Raw genomic sequence first — 22,063 nt, forward strand, 5'->3', positions numbered from 1 at the left:
TTCATGTCACACTACATGTGACCCCCACGACATGTCTGTATCTATAAAAATCATCCTTACTGTCCTGCTTTGACACCATTACCTTGATAAATTGTTACGATCCCTCTATCTTAATTAGTTTGTACAGTTTTGGATTACTACGAGTTTGGTTAGACCCGCAGCATGTGATTCTTATACAGATCATGTTGTTCCAGTCATTTGGTTGGTCTCCAGTACCACTTTTATTTTTAATTTCTTGTAATTATTTCTCCGCTTCATTTGATCAGATTATAGGTCATCCCTTCATTTTTTATTCCGCTGTTGACACTGTACTCACACTGTCTGACACTTCTGACCACCTGCAGAGGCTTATTATTTGACACTCCACCCACACCACTTGAACGATCTTTTGATCTCTCTGGCCTAAATTCTGCGTTTTGTGTGCTTCTCTGACTTCACCTGACAAAGAGTCTACGCTCCAAAAGCTTGTGATTTCAAATAAACCTGTTGGACTATAACATGTTGCTTCTGACCTTGTTCACCCGATTCCAACACCTGCACCTCCATATTCTGGTACTTCAATACGGCATCCAAATAATTCTAATCACCAGTTTCCCACAAATACATCTCCTTCTTTATTTATCTAAATAATTTTCGAAAGCTACAATTGAATCTGCTTTCTTCCTTTCCGACAGTGCATTCAGAATCAGAATTTGCTACATACAAAAACTTCTCTTCCCTGGGGTCTTGTGCTAATTACCTTCAATCTGTCTCATCTGGTCACATATGCTCCTGTCAGTGGAACTGTTATCTCCTTCTTTACCCACGTGTCTCTAATTTAACTGCAGTTTTCCTCCAACATAGGAAGTTAAAAATCAGCCTGACTCTTATCAGCATGACTTGCGCTTACAAAACAATGTTAGTCTTCACCTGCTACTTAATTTTGTTTTTATTTGCATCTATCAACCACACCAAAATCATCTTTGTGATACTCAGATCACCGAAACCTGAAAAGCGAATTGTAGCCAGACATTTCAACCCCAGTTACCCACAATCTTGTATTAAAGTTTATGTATGCACGCAAGAGCTCAAAGACCAGCCACAACACTGGTCTTCCAGTAATGGTAGCTAAAACAAGAAACTAATGCAATACTTCAGCAGCAGAAAATAACGCACAATGGGTAACCAACGTAGTTAAACTGGGAGATCTCAGACAGGTTAATTATAGGTAGATAAACTACGCACTCAGCTGTACTGCAGTCCCACCTTCTAGAAATCCAGCAGTCACATTCATCTGACTCTGCAATCAGACACTGAATGAAATCAGCCTGCTTTAGCATTTTATTTTATGTACAGATGTATTCCTACATTTCAAAATGAATAATACTGCTACATCAAGATGCATTTAATCCATGCCTAATAATCTGATGCTGCTACCTGGTGTTATGGGCCAGACTAAACCCACTCAAAATGTATTCAGAAGATAGTCTAGACCCGAACCTTTTAAAACAAGAAAATGTAAGTGTAAGGCATTGCATTCCAGATACAATTGGATTAGTCAACCTACTCCACGTTAAGCAAAACACAATCCATTTTTATACTTCAGTTAAAATACAGACAAAATAAAAATAAAAGATTGGCTTAACTGTAACTATCAAAATGCTTAACAAAAAATAAAATAACTACTACAAATTAACTGTTGAATATAATAACATCCCATAAACACACCCTTGGCAAAGGTAAATTTGGTAAAATACATTGTCTCACATGCAATTCTAGAGGCAGGAAGAGAACCCCAGCTTTTGGTTGGAAAAAGAGAGGGAAATAAGAGTTTCCACAATATGCTTCAAGATCCCAGCAAGTGCAGAAAGCTAAAATTAAAAATCTTGGTTCTGTGGGAGAATGATCCCATCCATTCAGGCTGCTTCTACTGTTCCAACTTCTTAAAAAACCCAAAGCCTCACAAGCGGTTTACTCTATTGATTTTGAGCAGTCTGCTCGGTACCTGTCTCAACTTTTCTTCATCAAAAAAAACCGAGGACAAAATACACCTCTTAAAGCTACAGCATTGTCACACTTTAATTGATCATTCCTGCTGAGAAAATACTCAAACACAGTTGAGTATGTTTGTCTGTTAGATCACCTGTGAAAAATTAACTTAACAAATGGGAGTAACCATTTCTCCAACTGACCCATTCAGCTCCTCCAACTTGCCCCATCATTCAAAAAGATCATGGCTGATTTCGCTAAAGCCTCAACTCGTCTCTCCTGCCAGCTTTGCACAGCTGTCAGTTCCATAATATTTAAAATAATCTACTTCCTCTGTAAATACTTTGTGATCTAGTCTCCACTACCCTCTGGGATAGGAAATACCAGACATTCACTACCCTCTGGGAGAAGAACTTTCCTTGTTCAATTTTAAATATTCTGGCTGGTGGAAACATCTTGACATCATCTACCCTATCAAGCCCCTTCAGAATCTTGCACATTTCAAAAGGATCACTGCACAATTATTCTAAACTCTAATGAATAATACCTAACCTGTTTAGCTGTTCTTGATAAGTTGACCTCTTCGCTTAATATCTTTTGAACAGCCTATAATACCAATGGATCCTCTTGAAATACAGGAACAAAAATTGTATGCAGTACTCCAGGTGTCGCCTCACTAAGATGCTGTCCATTTATAACAAGAGTTCCTGCTTTTTAAAGGCCAAAATTTAATTTGCCTTCTTAATTACTTACTGCACCTACATGCTAACTTGCTGAACGTTTTACCTTTGAAGAGGTTTGGCTCTGATGTAATTTCACTTTGCAGCAAGTGAATTAAGCTGCATTAACTTAATGGAGAGATTGCAGTCCAGTCAAACAGAACGCAGTCCTCACAATAACTCCTGTGGTGTGGTGTCGCTGGAATCTAGCCAATAGAAAAAGCCTCCTTGATGCATTGTGAATACACTGAACAGCAACAGGTGTTTTACCTTTATTGAAATTGGAGGGAATTGCTTCTTTTCAGAGGCAATTGGATTTTGAGCTTGATTTCAAATCAAAGTTTCTCCTCGTGGAGTTATTATATCAGCCTTCAAACTGCTGACTCCGATAGGAACAAAGCCAGCTGTGTGCAAACAAGCAAGCAGGGTTCATTAAGCAGATCAGCCCATTTGAAGAAGCGCTATTTTTAAAAGTGCTCAACTGTCCCTTTGCAAAATAAACAATATGTCAACTACTTCATGGATTATCCAAATGAGAAAAATAAAGAATTATTGTTCAGTTTCAAAAAAATCATAACCCAGTGTGTAAATGAGCCAAATAAATCATGAAATAGCAGAATCAACTCTAATGCACGAACCACTTTACTGATGTCAGCCATACATAGTTTCACAGTTTTTAAGCTGTAAACAGGGATGGGGGAAGAGGAGAGAAGAAACAGAACTACCTAAAACTCTTCTGACAAATAAAGAAGTGCACACCGATGTAGGTGAAAGCTAAGAATGGCAGCCCTCCCTGCTCATCCTGGATGTCTGCACTCACAATGAAAGCAGGTTCACTTCAATGAAGTACTCAATGTTGGCCAGCATCTTCACAGCCATACAGTGGCATCGATCAATCTTCCAGAAATGGAGTGCAAATGTAAGAAAACATTGTCTGTCAAGATCCTTTTTCACAATGACACTGCCCTTAAAAAGTCAAGAACAGGCCAAGAAACATTAGTCAGAGGATGATGGGATTGTCTGTGGTGTCCACGGTCAAGACCACAATGATCTTACTTATAATAGAGCACAGATTACTGAGAAATTTACAAAAGCACAAGTCTAATTTCACTTTGCCAGTGACCATTCTCTGGGATCCGAGAGGCTTTTATCAACAGCATAAATTCTAAGCTACCTACCCATACAGGTGAAATAATTTGATACCCCTTGGTATGAAACGATGTAAACAAAACCAATTCTGCAGGCATGACCCAACAAGCCAAACAACAAAACAAAATCAAACAACTCTATTTGAGCGGTACTTTCCTAGAATGCTATATCAAAGTGTCTATAGCTTTGCTTTATTTTATTAATTTCCATGTATTTCAAATTGAGTAAACAAATGTGGGAAATTTAAAGAAAGGAAAATAAATTATATACCAGTTTAACTGCTGAGCTGAAAAAAAAAACCAACAGATCTACTTCAAAGTTAAGCACTTTAAATACAGCCTTTCTACGATGCTTTCGATGCATTGTTTTCTACAGACCCCAACAATTATCTTCATCTCCCATTATATTTCCATTTTCACATCTGATCAAGACCTCGTAAGAGAAAATAAGTCCGTGGAGGTTCGACCCAGGATTTCCATATTTGTGGATGCAGGGCAAACAGAGACGCACCAACAGCATTTCAAAATTATTTTGATGATTTTTGTTTGGGGGTGACTAAGATGGCAGGAAAGTAACAGAAATGCTTTTTCAACAAAAAAAAAACAGTAGCAATTAAGCTACGGCTAAAAACAGAATTTTGAAGAAAAATTTAAATCAAGAAAAGCACCGTAAGTCTTTCATATTCCAAAAACACGCCTAAACAAAAAATATTGCTCAACTAGCAGTACTTGAACAGTGCAAAGACCCCAAATGTTAAACAGAGCTTTTCCAGCAACTTCTGTTTTTGTTTCTGATTTTTATTTAGTCATTTAGTCATTTTTATCACACACCCTCAAAATAGGAGTGGAAATATGAAAAAAGGAACATTTTCCTCAGGACCCTTTCTACGAGGAAAGGCATTTATTGGGTCGAGTGTGCTTTTCTCCCATTTCTAATAAGGTTTTGATGACAGGACACAAGTCAGCTTGTTCTTTACTCAAAGTAGTAATAGTTGCTTTCAGTTGATCTAACTGTTCTCTTGAGGCAAATGTTCTGGGAGTAGATGATGTTAAACTTGGAAAAGAAAAAATAAATACAAGACTGAATGAGAACCAAAAATGTAAAGATACCTTATGCATATCATCATAGACAAGCTGGTGAGCAAATCGCGGGCATGGCTCCTCTTCTTGAAGACTCTTATTCGGATTATCTTTTACAGATTGATCATTTTTATACACACAAGACCTACGCAACAATAAAGAAAGTCATTACAATAATGTAGCGTCAAGGGAAAAAAACATCTAGGTCAAGTCTGTTCTGCTATTCAAGGTCACATGTAGCTCCACATACTCATCTGTGCCCCAAATCCCTTAATTTTACTTTACATTTTTCTCATCCCAGGGTTTCCCTATTGCTCTAGCATCAAATGCCACGTGCTTTTTTTTTTAAAAAAAGACAACTTTCAATTAGTGGAAAGACTTTCTATCTACCTTCTTCGTTCTTCATTCTAAAATACAGTACCAATGTTTGGTAGAAACACATCCAATTTACGACACAGAACGTGGCCATTCAGTCCTGAGGAAAGGACCGCACCAGAAATGTTAACTGATTTTTTTTCTTCACAGATGCTGCCAGACCTGCTGAGCTTTTCCAGCAACTTCTGTTTTTGTTCATCCAGTCTACTATTTCCAGCCAAGCAAAACAAAAACAAAAACCTGACAATCCCATTTTGCAATTCTTGGTCAATCGTGTTTACAGTTATGGCACTTCAAGTACACAGTCAAGTATATTTGAACGTGAACAGGATTTCTGCCTCTGCCATATTTTCAGACATTCAGTTCCTGATCAGAGAATGTGGGATATTTCCTATTTGATGCAATTGTCAGTTTTAATGATATAATCGAAAGGCAACATGAGGCAAAAGTCAGACACTTGCACCTAAGTAAAATGCTTCTTTGTTTCTTCTATAGTTCACCCCCTTCGGTGTTGTTGTTTGCCACATTTATACAATGAAGATAGCTAAACAGACTCAAACTCCCATAAAAGGTACTAATTTTAGAGGTTAAAATAAAATGAAAATGCGATACACGAAGTACCATGGAATGACATGACTAACATTTCAAACTTTCCAGTTGTGGAAGCAAATTGTTTTTGTTCTGATGCCATTAAGTTAATAACACTTTCCAGCATCATAGAGGACAAACACAAGAACATACTGAGCAAAGGTAAATCAGGCAAAAGTCATACGAAGGACAGTTAAAACTGCTCATTCATCATGTAGAAAGGAGTAACCTTAGATAACAAAAGATGCAGTTGCTCACACTATCTTGGGAACTGAAAGGGAAATGTCTGTTTTTAAAAAGTATTTATTGATTTTGGGGGATGAGGGCATCGCTGGCCGTCCAGCATTTCTTGCCCATCCCTGGTTGCCCTTGAGAAGGTGGTGGTGAGCTGCCTTCTTGAACTGCTACAGTCCACCCGCTGTGGGTTGACCCACAATGCCATTAGTGAGGGAATGCCAGCATTTTGACCCAGCATCAGCGAAGGAACGATTACATATTTCCAAATCAGGATGGTGAGTGGCTTGGAGGGGAACTTGAAGGTTGTGGTGGTCCCATATGTCTGCTGCCCTTCTTCTTGTAGATGGAAGTGGTTGTAGGTTTGGAAGACGCTGTCTGAGGATCTTCGATGAATCTCTGCAGTGCAACTTGTCAATCCTACACACTGCTGCAACTGAGCATCAGTGGTGGAGGGAGTGGATGCTATGGATGTAGTGCCAATCAAGCAGGCTGCTTTGTCCTGGATTGTGTGTCGTTGGAGCTGCACTCATCTCGGCAAATGGGGAGTTTTCCATCACACTCCTGACTTGTGCCATGTAGATGGCGGATAGGCATTTGGGAGTCAGGAGGTGAATTATTCTCCATAGTACTCCTACCCTCTGACCTGCCTGTCGCCACTGCGTTTATCTGACATTCAAGTACACAAAAGTTGGTGGAAAAGGAAACGAAAATCCAAAGTCGTGTAGTGCAGATTTGATTTCTTCCTTTAACATTCAGTAGAAAAGTCAGCACACAGTGGGCTGAATGGTTTCTTCTTGTGCTATATTAGTCTACAATTCTACAGTAATATTTACAGGCTCTGAAGGCCTTCAGAAAACAAGCAATGTAGAAGCGTGTTACAGACCAGACCAAACCCCCTCAAAATATAAGAAGATAGCCAAGCTGCCAACTTTTTCTTATTTTAAAGGCAAGTGCCAGATGATGCGTTCTAGATGCAATTCGATTGGCCAAAAGCTACCAGATATGAAGGAAAACACACTTTATTCATACACTAAGGTTAAAATACAAAAGAAAGAAGAAATTGGGATAACGTAACTGTACTGGAAGACTCAACAGAATAGTGGATAATTTAATACTAAACAGTAACTATTCCAATATAGTAGCATGCCGTAAACACACTCCAGCAAAGGCAAAGTCAGCAAAATTGATTCCCTCGCAGGCAACTCCCTAGTTCAGGAGGAAAAAAACCAAGACAAAACTCAGTGTAGCAGGGAGAAATGTAGTGCAGCTTATGAACCCAGCTTCGAGACCCAAGCAACTTCTACCGAGAAACGAGAATCAAAAATCCTGGCTCTGGGAGAGCTTGACCCCACCCCTTCAGGCTGCGATGTTCCAATCTTAGGGAAAAAACTCCAAGGCCTGCCAAGTTGTTTATTTTATGGGCTTTGAAGCAGACTGATCAGTACCTCAGGTGTCAACCTTTCTTCATTTAGAAATTTAATAAAAAAACAGGAAAAACACACCTCTGAAAGCCACAGTTATTATCACAAGAGCAAAACAAAAAAAAAGTGCCAGGTAACGTGAAAGAGCTTGTAGTTCGCACTACCGGTAATCTTTTTATGCTTCAGCACTTACCAATTATTCCGGGCGATGTCATAAATCCAAAAAGAATTCCGAACGTTCTCTTCCCGCTTGTCTTTATCTTTACTGAGACCCGACAGGACGTGAATCTCATTCAATTCTGGATCAATTGTAGCCCGCTGAGTGAAACCTGTCATTGGAACTGAAGGGTGCAAAAATTCAAAAGAATGATTTATTTCAAACCAAATATTTACAAAAATTCCAAAATGCTTTCAGAGGCAAGATCTGAACGACGCTCCAGTCCCATCTTGTGATTAACTCGGTCTTTGAGCAGATAAAATAGGGGCAGAAGTAGACCATTCAATAAGATCACGACTATCTGTTTATGTTTCAAATTCCACATTCCCAATAATTTAATACCTTCAACAAGAGTCTATCTACATCCACACTGAAAATATTCCATGATCACTGCCTGGAGTCTGGTTAAAAATATTAGCAGATGGCAAAAGATTCCAATGTTCTCTTTTCACAAACTTTAAATCGGGAGGATAAGCATAAACATATTTTGATTAGAAAATGCTCTACAGTGGTTTGCCTTCTCAAGTGTTGTAACAAATACAACAGGTAAATCAGTGTGATGTATCTTGGAACAAGTGGGATGCCCTTAAGTCTATGTACGGGCTAGTGTGGTCAATGGAGAATGACTGCATTCAAAAGTGAAAGAAAGCTTTGTGTAACCCCTGCCCTGTTCTTTTAAATGCTGCTCATTTCTAACATGAGGACTCTAATGTCTGAAAAAGAGTTCATTTCCCAAAAGTCCAATTGATCTGTACTCTGGCACCAGACACTGCCTGATGTGCTAGGTTTTTTTCAACAATTTCTGTGACACACTTGACTTACTGCAGTCAGTCAGTCACTTGGAAAAACACTTCTATCCTTGTGCACTCATATGTTCAATGCAACTCATCAGTTTAATATGTTAAAATATTAAAATAAATGGTTCTGATAAAAATATGGTGTACTCATAGGATTGCACAGTTGACAAGTAACTCCCAAACACATTTTCTAAAAGTAGTGTTGGGATTTGTAAGGAGGCACTGGTGGTACTTGCAATATCTTCTGCATGAAGAAGTCTAATTATTTAATGATGAAATGAACAGTAGCTCGGCAAAAACCTTTTTGACACTTTGAATCCACTTCTGGAGAAGAAACTTTCAGACTTCTTATGGAAGTACTCCTGCAAGCCAACACTGTATATCTGAAGATCGGCAAACAGAAAATGCTCAAGAAACTCAGCAAATCTGGCAGCATTCTGTTTCTCTCTTCACACATGTTGCCAAGTCTGCTGAATTCCTCTGAAGTTTGCTGTTTTTATTTCAGATTTCCAGCACACACTGCATTTTGCTTCCATTCTTCAGTTCTTGTCCTACTCCTGGAGTACATCAGGAAAGTATATTATAAAATTTTAGTTTATTTCCTCTCAAAAGTCTTTACAAATTTTATTTTTTGTAATTATGAAGCAGGATGTCCAATCAAATAAGGCCAGTGATTAACAAAATAAATATCAACAACGATCAAACAAAAACAGTGATAATTAACCTGTATGTGACTTGGGTAAAAGTACATTTTTTGATCTATTGGAGATGACACAATAACATAACAAACTGCCCCAATACTGTGCCATAGCACAAAGAACTGGCTCTTGAATTTAAACAAGATACTGGGCTTTTTAAGTTTAGAAGAAACAAACAAACATATTAGGTTAAAGGCAGCAAAACTCCTGAAATCATCTAGAGCAGTGGTAAGCAAACCCTGTATACCATAACTGAAGTCAAGAAAAAAAAATAGATCTTTCTCAATTCATGTGTTAAAATGGAGGTAACAGCTTTGTTCATCAACATAAACGGACGATGCAACTGAAAATCCAGGGGACTAGCAAACCTCTCCACTACTGAGTTAGTCAACGGTTGCAAAAATACACCCCAGGGTTTCCAAAACAAACCCAGAAAAATAGGAATTGAAACAACTGTGGATGCTGGAAATCAAACAAAAAAATTGCTGGAAAAGCTCAGCAGGTCTGTCAGCATCCATGGAGAAAAATCACAGTTAATGTTTCGGGTCCAGTGACCCTCCAAACTGAAATTTTTGTTTCACAAAAACAAACTGTTTTTTTGTGCAGAACCAGTAATTCCTTCTTATTCGTTTGACTTCATTCCTCTTCCCTTTACATTTGGAGACATTCAACTCACTCAAGTTTAGAACGCTTGGATGTAGTTGCCAACAGACAATATTGACAGACTCCCAAAATAGTGCAGGGTGCTGAAAACTAAGCAGGGTATTTCATGAGCTCAAAGCTACGAGCTTACTTTTGTCTGCCCATTCACTCTACCATGAGACTATTAAGACTATTGATGAGTCATGCTGAATAGCAAGAATTTCAGGCCTCAGCGTCTGGTGTAGCCCTGCATATGCCATTAATAATCAACGTTATGGCTGATCATTAACAGTGCCTACTGATGGTAAAACATAGGGCAAATCATTCAATAATCAAAGGGTAGCAATATTATTCCACTAGTTGGGCTCAAGTACTAGATTACCGAGTCCATTTTTGATGCTAATTTTCTACCGTGAAATTCATCATGGAGGCAAACTAACTTTACAGTGACCTCACCTATCTCACCACACTTCCTGGTATCATCCTTACATAGTCAATACACAACAGCAAGCAGCCAGTGGATTACGCGCAGTCCCTTTAAGTTCGATGGTAATTTAAAGAAGCTGATGTCTACACAACCCGTGCTGGAACTTCAAAGGTGCTGCATGCCAGCACAGCTTAAAGAAACACTGGCCACAGATTTGATGCCAATAGATGCCAACTACTTAGGTATAGCACTTAATCATAAAATGTACAAGTGCATTGCCAAAATTCCCCTGAAAAATACAGGACATGCACCACGTCATGATTTCCGAGCTTGGAATGCAGAACATATATCTTTAAACTTTGAAAATCTTATATTGAAGAAGTTACAAAGGAAGACCACTGAATAAAACAGAATAAACGTGTTAAAAAGCAACTAAATAATATTGTGGGAAGTAAAATGGATGGGAAAACAGTGAAAAGGCAGGTAGATGGAGTTGAGTTAAATGCAAGTGGTGTGCAAGTTAGTTTCCTTTTCTGTTGTTCTCCTTTGACAAGTCTGTGTTCAATCCCATCATTCAGGTAAACTGAAAATAACCCTGTTCTCTGCTTAATGTAGTTAGTGTGGAAGCAGCAATAGACAAATAACAGATGACGTGTAGGAGGCAACTAAATTAGGGCTTAAAATGTAAACGGCCTCCAGTTTAATCCAATGGGATAGATCTTTCCAGTCCTTGAGGAGTTGCAGTAGAAAGCTGGTTATATCGGCAATTCAACGTACAAAAATCTACCACCTTATTTATGCAAAAGATCAATAACACAGAAGAAACAAACAAGATACACAATTAGGAACAGAAAATCAGGCACAAACTTAGGTCAGCGTAGCACAAGAACTAATTACTCAGAATTGCAAAACAACAGCTTCCATATGTTTCTGCACAGTTAAGTTTGTTTCCCAATCAGGTCTCATTAAATATCCATTCACCACTGGAGTTAGTAACAAGGTTCAGTGAAAGCAGCGTCAACTGCTGGTTTCCTGCTCTTTGATCACTTTCAGCAATGATTTAGCAAGTTGTGAAGTTGGATATTACTATCTTGTTGTCTAAGTAATGGCAAAAGGGTAACTTCTTTTTAATATAAAAAAAGATGTTTTTATGCAGCTGAGCTAGCAAAAAGAATGCTGTACGAAGAGAAATGCAACCATCTAAGGAGCATTTCACATGCATGACTAAAAATAGTGGACAATACACACTGAAAAGGCAAAGGTGAAGTCACCATAGTCTTACTCGACCGTAGGGGTGCTCTCTCATTAGACAGAGACAAGTGGTGTTGGTTTAACTTGTGGGTCAGACTAAGGGAGAGGTCAAGAAAGAGACCTTTATGGTAACCTGAGTCGGTGCAGGAATTGAATCCATGCTGTTGGCATCACACTGCATCATAAGCCAACCATCCAGCCAACTAAGCTGACTGACCCCCAAATGACAAGGTTTAAAATGGAAGAGGAACGTGTCCAACAAAATTACCATGAGGGACAGCAGCACTGATACTACTTTCTAACTTAATCTGAATGGAATTTGTCTCCAATATGTTGAGATTGTTCCGACTCAACTTCTTCAGATTAACAGGAGAAATAACAGTCCACTGGCCAATTGTAACAATCATCGTACATGTAAAACCAAGTGAGGGTTTTCTCCAAAAGTAACTCTGGACTACAGTTCAGGGCGAAAGCAGGTCATGCAGCTTCAATAAATGTATCCACCTTTGCCAAAAAGAATGAATTTTCAAATATTTTCACATATAGGCCTCCAAATTATCTTTAAAAAATGAATGGCAAGCAAGAAAACGGAAATGAAGTGCAGTGAAATACCGTCAATGTGGAGATGAGGCAGAATTTAAAGGAAAACAAGATGCAGTCAGGAAATAATAATTTTCCTTCAGAAGGACAGGGCAGGAGTAGGAATCAGTTCTTCAAACAGGTGGTTAAAAATGGCAATTGATAACTCGAGGCGGGTGGAGCATGCCAACCTTCAGCAGCTCAAAAGAGGAGAGAGCAGGAAATCATACAAGACAACAAGGTGCAGAGCTGGATGAACACAGCAGGCCAAGCAGCATCATAGGAGCAAAAAGGCTGACGTTTCGGGCCTAGAACCTTCATCAGAAAGGCGGGAGGGGAAGGGGGTTCTGAAATAAATAAGGGAGAAAGGGGGAGGCGGATAGAAGATGGATAGAGGAGAAGATAGGTGGAGAGGAAACAGACAGGTCGAAGAGGCGGGGATGGAGCCAGTAAAGGTGAGTGTAGGTGGGGAGTTAGAGAGGGGATAGGTCAGTCCAGGGAAACCAAGCAGAGGTTCGGGGACCGCTTTGCAGAACACCTACGCTCGGTTTGCAATAAACAACTGCACCTCCCAGTCGCGAACCATTTCAACTCCCCCTCCCATTCGTCAGACGACATGTCCATCCTGGGCCTCCTGCAGTGCCACAACGATGCCACCCAAAAGGTCGCAGGAACAGCAACTCATATTCCGCTTGGGAACCCTGCAGCCCATTGGTATCAATGTGGATTTCACAAGCTTCAAAATCTCCCCTCCCCCTACCGCATCCCAAAACCAGCCCAGCTCGTCCCCGCCTCCCTAACCTGTCCTTCCTCCCACCTATCCCCTCCGCCCACCTCAAGCCGCACCCCCATCTCCTACCGACTAACCTCATCCCGTCCCCTTGACTGACCTATCCCCTCTCTAACTCCCCACCTACACTCACCTTTACTGGCTCCATCCCTGCCTCTTCGACCTGTCTGTTTCCTCTCCACCCATCTTCTCCTCTATCCATCTTCTTTCCGCCTCCCACTCTCTCCCTATTTATTTCAGACCCCCCCTTCCCCTCCCCCATTTCTGATGAAGGGTCTAGGCCTGAAACGTCAGCCTTTTTGCTCCTATGATGCTGCTTGGCCTGCTGTGTTCATCCAGCTCTGCACCTTGTTGTCTCGGATTCTCCAGCATCTGCAGTTCCTACTATCTCAGGAAATCATACAAGTTCACTGAAATAGTTGGGAGATTACGTGTAAGAGAACTAGGAAACTAACTTCAGTGAACGATTGGCAACCGTGCGGACTTTGCCAGCAGTGCTCAGAAAAAACAGAAAGGTTAAAAATAAATGAATTAGGCGGAGAGAGTTTTGACAGCAGAGAGGCAAATATTTCACGGACACGACAAGAGCAGTTCTGGCAAATGACTGAGGGAATGAAATTTATCTATGACAGCAGAGAGCATAATGGACCTATAGTGAATCAGTAGCTGTTTTTGCACCGTACCAGTTTTTATTTTCCATTGACTTGTAAATATTGCGAAGATTTTGAATTTCAAGCGAATGAAAAGCTGTTAATGAGCTTTTCTTTTGCAAAAAGAATCAAACTACTTGTCTGTGAACTTCAATAGAAAGAAGATCACAGTAAAAAGTTAGGTGCCAATTAGGTGAGTCAGTTTCACATTGCTAACCTAGTCCATAGTCCACCATGTTAAGGCAGTGAATAAGAATGGCCAAGGTCACACACTGGGCTAAGACTGAAAGCCGTTGAGGGTGTTGACAGCTCAACCTCCTCAGCATTACAAAAGGCTGGCAGCAGCCAGTGGGATGGCTTCAGATGAAATTGATATAAAGATTTAACATCTGATTGGCTGTAATGAGTTTTATCATGTAGCAACAAGGATGGAGTCAAGACAACTTCAACATCATTTGGTATATGTGACAAGTAATGGCATGCTTTCAAAATCTGTTATAAAGGGACAGTGTTAAAGAAGTTCATGGGCTGAGAGAAGAAAGCATTGCAAAACATGTATTTCCTTCAGTCAGAGGCAACACTGGAATCATAAGAGCAGTGCCTTGAAAGCTAAACTGTAGAGAAGCACACCAGACAACATTTTAGTGGGATGCAAGCTCAAGTACAATGGTTTTCATGAGTGTCACGTGATTTCCAGGTAGTGTGCAGTGAATATACTGCAAGGCACCATATATTTTGCTCTTTTGGATTTATTAGCTAGAAATTACAAGTCAGCTCAGCAATTTTGTCACTTGAAAATTGGCTTGTGGAATAGTGGAGCATGATTGTCAGCGCATCTTACCAGTTGAACCATGAAAATACATAAGGGCTTCAAGCATTTCAAAAGACTGCTGTTATGTAAATAAGATCACAGGTAACACAGATAAAATGTTGGGAGAAGTGCGATTCCAAGAACTACACAACTAAACTCGACTGGTTTCTTACAGAAAACATTGCATATTTGGTACAGGAACAAACTGCTCAAGCGCAACTGCACAAAACATTATTTGGACAAATTCTTGCATTAAATAAAACTGCTTCAAAACAGATGCTACCTTGGAGCCAGCAATTCCTCAGCCCTGAAAAGATGCAGTTCTTGAATCCTTGCAGTCACACACTGGCGTCATTGGAATAGAATTCCAAGTGACACTCAGAGCACAAGTCACTCCTTTTGGTGTAAAATATGACCATCTTTCTGCAAATCAATGTTAAAACATATCCCAAAATATTTTAAGGTCGCAACCTACCCTACCTGAAATGTGCACAAACATGAATATTTTTCTGACAATACAGTCCGTAAGGAGATCATACAAATAACTTTCTGAACATGAGTGCCACAACTTGGAAAACCCATTATTTGCTGTTGTTCTAATAAAAGGTGTTATTTACAAAACATCTTGCTCCAAATATTCAATTATGATTTAGTCGGTAACAGGTCCAGGCAAGAATTTCAAAATGCTCAGAGGGATCATTGCTTGTATCTTGATGGCAACAAAATAGAACGCATTTATAAACACCAAAAACTATCATAAAATTGCTTTCAGAACATAACCCAATTATTAAGTTGTCAGCTGGTAGACCAGGAGGTAAGAGTATCAAGTCAGATGTTTAAGACCTCAAGCCCCACTCCTGACCTTGAGCACAAAATTGAAGGTATCATGTTGTGCAATGCACTGACTAAGTGGAGGACTTGAAGGGGAAAATCTTTGAGACATTATCTTAAAGTGAGGACACACCCACCTTCTTGAGCAGACATTGGAATCTTGTCATGGATTATTTAAGACAATCTTTGGTGCAGTGGAATTTGCCTCGATATCCTGGCTAATGTTCATCCCTCAATTAACATCTATAAAAACATACTATCTGGGGATTATCAGTTTGCTATTTGTTAGTCCAAATTGGCTTCCACATTTCCTGCATTCCAACAATAACTACAATTCAAACAAACTTCATTGGCTGTCAAGTGCTTCAGGGCATCTGGGAGCTGTGAAAGGTGCTGCACAGAAATCAAGTCCTTTTTATACAGCAGCTTTCAGAGCTTTAAAATGGTGCAAAGTCAAAGAACATAAGCAGTTTGAATCAAAAAAAGAAATTGCTGGAAAATCTCTGCAGCTCTGGCAGCATTTGTGGAGAGAAATGAGTTAACATTTTGGGTCCACTGACCCTTCTTCAGAACACTTCCCTGCACCCGAAATATTAACTCTGATTTCTCTCCACAGATGTTGCCCCACCTGATGAATTTTAACAAGAATTTCTGTTGTTGTTTCTGATTTCCAGAATCTGTCGTTCTTTGTTTTTTTCCTAAAAGCGTACAAAGGCAGCTAAAAAAAAAATCCAGCTGGATGCAAGAACAAAAGGAATAGCAACTCAATGACAACAGACTGCAAGCAAGAATAGACAGACAAGTAATGACATGCATTCTTTACCTACAGTTTACATACACGACTTGGCTGGTTCAAGGATTAGCAGGGAGCCATATGTTTTACTGGTTACTTGTATTGACCCCAGTCACTTGGCAGTTCCAATTGCGCTTAGCGAAAGAGATGAATGACGCACAGGTATATAATCAATGCAAGATAAGCATCACAATCCAAAATCCCTCAACATGTTTCAAGTCATGCAAGCACCTCGACAGTAAACAACAATTTAAAACAAAAGTTTTTATAAATGGTATTTGGGCGAGACAAGCATTTATTGCCCATCCCTACTTTTTGAATTATTATTGTCATGTGTACTGAGACTATGAAAAGTCGCATTTTATATGCTAACCAGACAAATCATACCCTGATGTAAGTACATCAGGGTAACAGAACAGAATACAGAAGAGTGTTACAGTTACAGAGAACGACCAAGTCTAATGTGAGTGGTCTTTTCATAAGCAAAGAGTTATACGGCATGGAAACAGATCCTTTGGTCCAACTCATTTGTACCGACCAGATATTCTGAACTGATAATAGTCCCATTTGCCAGTATTTGGCCCATATCACTCTAAACCTTTTCTATTCATATACCCATCCAGGTGCATTTTAAATGTCGCAGCTGTGCCAGCCTCTACCACTTCCTCTGGCAGCTTGTTCCATGTACACACTACCCTGTGTGAATAAGTTGCCACTCCGGACCCTTTTAAATCTTTCCCCTCTCACCTTAAAAACTTATGCCCTCTAATTTTGGACTCCCCTCTACTCCAGGGAAAAGACCTTGGCTAACCATCCTATCTATGCCCCTCATGATTTTATAAACCACAAGAAGGTCACCCCTCAGCCTCTGACACTGCGAGGAAAACAGCCCCAGCCTGTTCGGCCTCCCCCAACAGCTCTAACTCTCCAATGCAGCAACATCCTTGTAAACATTCTCTGAACACTTTCAAGTTTAACATCTTTCCGAAAGCAGGGAGACCAGAATTGAATGTTAATATTCTCAAAGTGGCCTCACCAATGTCCTTTACAGCCACAACATGACATCGCAACTTCAAATGCTCAATTCACTGACCAATGAAAGCAAATGTGCCAAATGCATTCTACATGACACTGCCACCTGCGACTCCACTTTCAAGGAACTTTGAAGGGGCGGCATGGTGGCACAGTGGTTAGCACTGCTGCCTCACAGCACCAGGGACCCAGCCTCAGGCGACCGTCTACGTGGGTTTCCTCCCACAGTCCAAAGATGTGCAGGTTATGTGGATTGGCCATGCTAAATTGCCCGCAGTGTTCAGGGATGTGTAGATTAGGTGGGTTATAGGGGGATGGGTCTGGGTGGGATGCTCCGAGGTTCAGTGTGGACTTGTCGGACCGAAGGGCCTGTTTCCACACTTCAGGGATTCGATGATTCTGTGAACTAGGCACCTGCACCCTAGGTCTCTTTGTTCAGCAACATTCCCCAGGCCCCTACTATTAACTGTATAAGTCCTGCCCTGGTTTGCCTCAACAGAAGTCTGATAGCAGCAGGAAAGAAGCTGTTAAAATCCGTTGGCACATGTTTTTAAACTTTTGCCCAATTGAAGAGGGTAAAAGAGAATATAATCAGGGCGGGAGGGATTTTTGATTATTTTGACTGCTTTGCTGAGGCAGCCGGAAGTGTAGATGGGGTCAGTGGAAGAAAGGCTAGTTTTCATGATGGACTTGTCCAGGAAGTGGTGGTGATAATCAGCTGCCTATTTGAACTGCTGCAGTTTTTGTTGTCGGGACACTCAGTGCTGTTAGACAGAGCCCGAGGCTTTTGACCCCTTAACAATGAGGGAATGGCAATATAGTTCCGAGTCAGGGTACTGAGGGACTTGGAGAGAAACTTGCAGGTGGTGGTGTTCCCATGTACCTGCTGGCATTGTGCTTCTACATGGCAGAGGTCCCAGATTTGGAAGGTGCTGTTGAAGCAGCCTTACTGTTCCAACAATGCATCTGATGGAACACACTGCCACCACTGCACATCAGCAGTGAAGGAGTGAATGCTGAATGTTGAGAGATGATGTCAGAAAAAAGGTGGATAGAGTTTCTTCTGGCTAAGTATGAGGGGCTGCACTTTGGGAAATCAAATGTTAAGGAGAAATATACAGTTAATGGCAGGAACTGCATTGTACTGTACTGATGTACAGAGATATCTTGCGGTTCAAGTCCATAGCTCCCTTAAAGTGGCCACGTAAGTAGATCTGATGGCAAAGGCGGCACATGGCATGCTGCCTTTATTGGTTGGGGAATTGAGTACAAGAGTCGGGATGGCATGTTGCACCTTTACAAGACATTGGTTAGGCCACACTTAGAGAATTGTTTTCAACTCTGATCACCACATTACAGTAAGCATGTGGAGGCTTTGGAGAGGGTGCAGAAGAGGTTTACCAGGATGCTGCCAGGATGAGAAGGTGTGTGCTCTATGGAGGCGCTAGAAAAACTGTTTTCTCTGGAAAGGTGAAGGTTTATTTTTATGGCCCTCTCTTAATTAGCACAAGATGCTAACAGGACAAGGAACAGATTGCAGTTATGATTAAAAGTTGAGTTGTATTTTACATTGATCAAATTTTAAAACCAAACTGAGTAACTGCCACCAAGGAATAAATGAAAACAAACTTCAGCACGCCCTCCAGCATCCATGAAGCGAACACAATATTGCCCAAAACATCTGGAGGAGAGGAAGTCACTGTAAGACTGTCCCTCTGTTCGTCTTTTTCCCTATGATGGACCTCCACATTTGTGGCCAGGACTTCGAAAATTAGCCACGTCAGAAACGCAGACCAGTTTTCCACCAGAGTGTTTCTTCAACACATAGCATCACTGGGAGAAAGAAAGATTGAAGCCACAGTCCTTTTTTGTAGCATTCATGCATAGAAGTGTGGCTGAGTTAAATGGTAGCATGGCAGGTGCCAAGTGGGTCGAATGGCAGCGTGGGATATGTCAGGATATCAGTTTGGGGAACCAGAGAGAGTGAAAGGTTAAAGACAGAGTCAAAAGGCTCAGTTGTAATTACCCATAAATTAGATTAAAATTATTTCTAACATTTCCTGTGCAACTGTCCAGGCAAACAGGTCAGAGGTTTTCAAAATTTCCTGATTCCAAATCCAAGATATTTGCACAGGTTCCTGGGAAGCTGGGGAATTATCTGTTGGAAGTTTAAATTCCAGACAATTCCTGCAAAGTCATACATCGAGACTTCTAAAGGGTTCGGATTCTTATCTTTAGGTTATGTCTGGCATCTAAATATCCCAAGACTCGAACATTTAGGCCTTTAACATATTAGGTATGGGTCTGGAAATTGAGAGCATTAGGGAAGAAAATCATGTCAAGCAGATGAGAAAAGGGGAAAAATTAGGAGAATGTGTCATGGAAAGTGACTCCTGTCAGAGGACTTGCAGAGTGACAGAACTCCAATTGAGTTATTTAAAACAAGCTGGATACTGCCTCTTTAGCTCAGTTACTAATGACTTTGCTTTTCTCCTTGTAATTTTGCTAAGAGACACTTCTTTAATCATTTAGTTATGCCTAAAAGGTTCATCTTGTATTTCTTTGCAGCTACTGATATCCCTGCTGCATCACTCCTAATATGCCACGACACAGCTGACAGCAGTATTGCACCAAAATTTCGGATTGAGGCCCACTCCAGGGTTAAAGCACATAATTTACTACAACATTTCAATGCAGTAATCCGTTTGGGGTATATTGTTGACGTCATTTAATGGTATAATCAGATGAAGCTCCCTTTGATCGGGTCACCATTTCTTCCTTAAGCAGCACTAGAAGAGGAGAGAGAGAGAGAGACTTTCTTCCCATTCTGCTACATGCGTTAATAATTATTAACGCATAAAATGCTGCTGCTTTTGCTCACCAAGCAGCGGCAGCATTTCAAAGTAATTCAGCGCATACAAGATGCTTTCCGACCTTGAGATGCGATGATGTACTACACAACTTAGTCTTTCATCATTAAGCAACTTAGAAAATCCATACCAGCTATACCTTGGAGCTGTTTTAAGTAAGCAGTCCTTCCAAGACCAACCTTTCTAATTGCCAAAGTAATAAACATTTGCGATAACAAACATTATTTTAATAATTTCAAAAATTCCAACACTCCTCCCAGTCTGGCCTACAAGACACTCCTGTCCTACATAATGTGGCACTCCAAATGCTTTCAAATCACCCTGGAAACTGCAATAAACACAACCATACTTAGCCTCACGCAGGGAATAAAAATAAACCACCAAGCGATCCCAGCTGCTGGCAGGTAGGGGTCTACAAGTTTACTCCAGGATTGATGCCAGCACCTGAAAAACCGCAGGACATAATCCACGTGGGTCTGTGGTATTGGCATTTGTTGCAATCGATACATAGCATCTTTTAACATACCATGACATGAACAGGCATTCCACAGGGCAGTCTCTGATATTATACATTAGAAGAATTAGATGCAGAAGAGACAGGGTTTCAAAGGGCACTTAAAAAACAGTCGAAAGGCACAAATTCAATGATGAGGTGGACAGGGTGGACAACTGACGGCTGTACCACTTGTAATGGAATAGAGAGAGAAAACACATATGGCGAGAGTTATAAAACAGGTGACGAGGGAAATTGGCTCAAAATATAGCAATTAATGTAGTATCATTTGTAAAACCAAACAATAAATTTGAATTTTGTACTTTGGGATAACTAAATTAGGTCAATGAATGGGTTCCTGTCCATGTAATTTACTATGCGAGTCTAAGTGTACAGGTCGGTATTCTGTAAACAAGTAAAACCAGTCTAACTCTGGTATGAATTAGCCAATGGAAAAGTGGCAGAAAACAGCAGAAAATGTCTAACTTAAAACAGGAGGTTAGTCAGCGTCAGAAAAATTCAGGTATTGGACACATGCTGCTTTACGTGTGGGAAGCACAAAACAAGTGCTGTGCGTTTCTTTGTGGCATGACCGCCAAGTCAGAACATTAGCTCTCTATCCTAATTTCAAAGTTGCAACTGAGCTGTCTTTCAGTCTGTAAATAAGGAAATTGTTTTCAGTTGTTTATTTACATCACCAGACAGAAAAAGCAAAGATGCATACAGAAACATCACCAGGCTGTGGGTCATAGAATTTTTCCATTCATTTTTTGACAGCAGCCATTGTTTCTTCACATCATTTGCACTCAAAAGAAACTTTCAAGTAATGTCAGAACAGAATGTGACAAGTACAGTCAGAATACGAAGACCATAATTTTGTCTATTTCACTGAAAACCACTCCCCAAAGTCTGATACATCATGCTGGTACCATTCCTCTTTTCCTTTCTCACTCCTTCAAATGCATGTTCAAATTGGTGTTGTACACCAACCGCACATATACATTATCCTGTATAAAACTAAAATTAAAAAGACATTTTGTCAAAGCTTTTCGACCTGATGACTTCAGAACAATCTCTAGGAATTACCAAAGTAAAAAGAGAAAACAACATTTAACCTGTATCAGAGGCAAGGGCTGATTGACTGGCAATAATGACTATGTCAATAAAAACGAGAGTACATGGAATTGGAAATCACCTTCTGACAAAGAGATAGTAGGAACTGCAGATGCTGGAGAATCCGAGACAACAAGGTGCAGGGCTGGATGAACACAGCAGGCCAAGCAGCATCATAGGGGCAGAGAGGCTGACGTTTCGGGCCTAGACCCTTCATCAGAAAAGGGGGAGGGGGAAGGGGGTTCTGAAATAAATAGGGAGAGAGCGGGAGGCGGATAGAAGAGGGATAGAGGAGAGGATCGGTGGAGAGGAAACAAACAGGTCGAAGAGGCGGGGATGGAGCCAGGAAAGGTGAGTGTAGGTAGGGAGTTAGGAAGGGGATAGGTCAGTCCAGGGAGGACGGACAGGTCAAGGGGCGGGACGAGGTTGGTCGGTAGGAGATGGAGGTGCGGCTTGAGGTGGGAGGAAGAACAGGTTAGGGAGGCAGGGACGAGCTGGGCTGGTTTTGGGATGCGGTAGGGGGAGGGGAGATT

The 22,063-nt window shown here is 40.6% G+C and overlaps 1 protein-coding gene across 1 annotated transcript in view; it reads right to left on the bottom strand.

The window, feature by feature from the left end:
* Positions 1-4,453: 4,453 nt before the first annotated feature.
* The window catches only part of mkln1 (muskelin 1, intracellular mediator containing kelch motifs), a 96,086-nt gene continuing 78,476 nt past the window's right edge, over positions 4,454-22,063 (bottom strand). The window contains exons 11-14 of the mRNA XM_048609995.1: positions 11,837-11,954; positions 7,730-7,877; positions 4,913-5,060; positions 4,454-4,459 (exon numbers count right to left, since the gene is read on the bottom strand). Coding sequence (XP_048465952.1) covers positions 4,454-4,459; positions 4,913-5,060; positions 7,730-7,877; positions 11,837-11,954 — 420 coding nt within the window. The remainder of the gene's footprint in view (positions 4,460-4,912; positions 5,061-7,729; positions 7,878-11,836; positions 11,955-22,063) is intronic.

The sequence above is a fragment of the Rhincodon typus genome, chromosome 22 (assembly GCF_021869965.1).
Source record: "Rhincodon typus isolate 14 chromosome 22, sRhiTyp1.1, whole genome shotgun sequence".
Classification (NCBI taxonomy): domain Eukaryota; kingdom Metazoa; phylum Chordata; class Chondrichthyes; order Orectolobiformes; family Rhincodontidae; genus Rhincodon; species Rhincodon typus.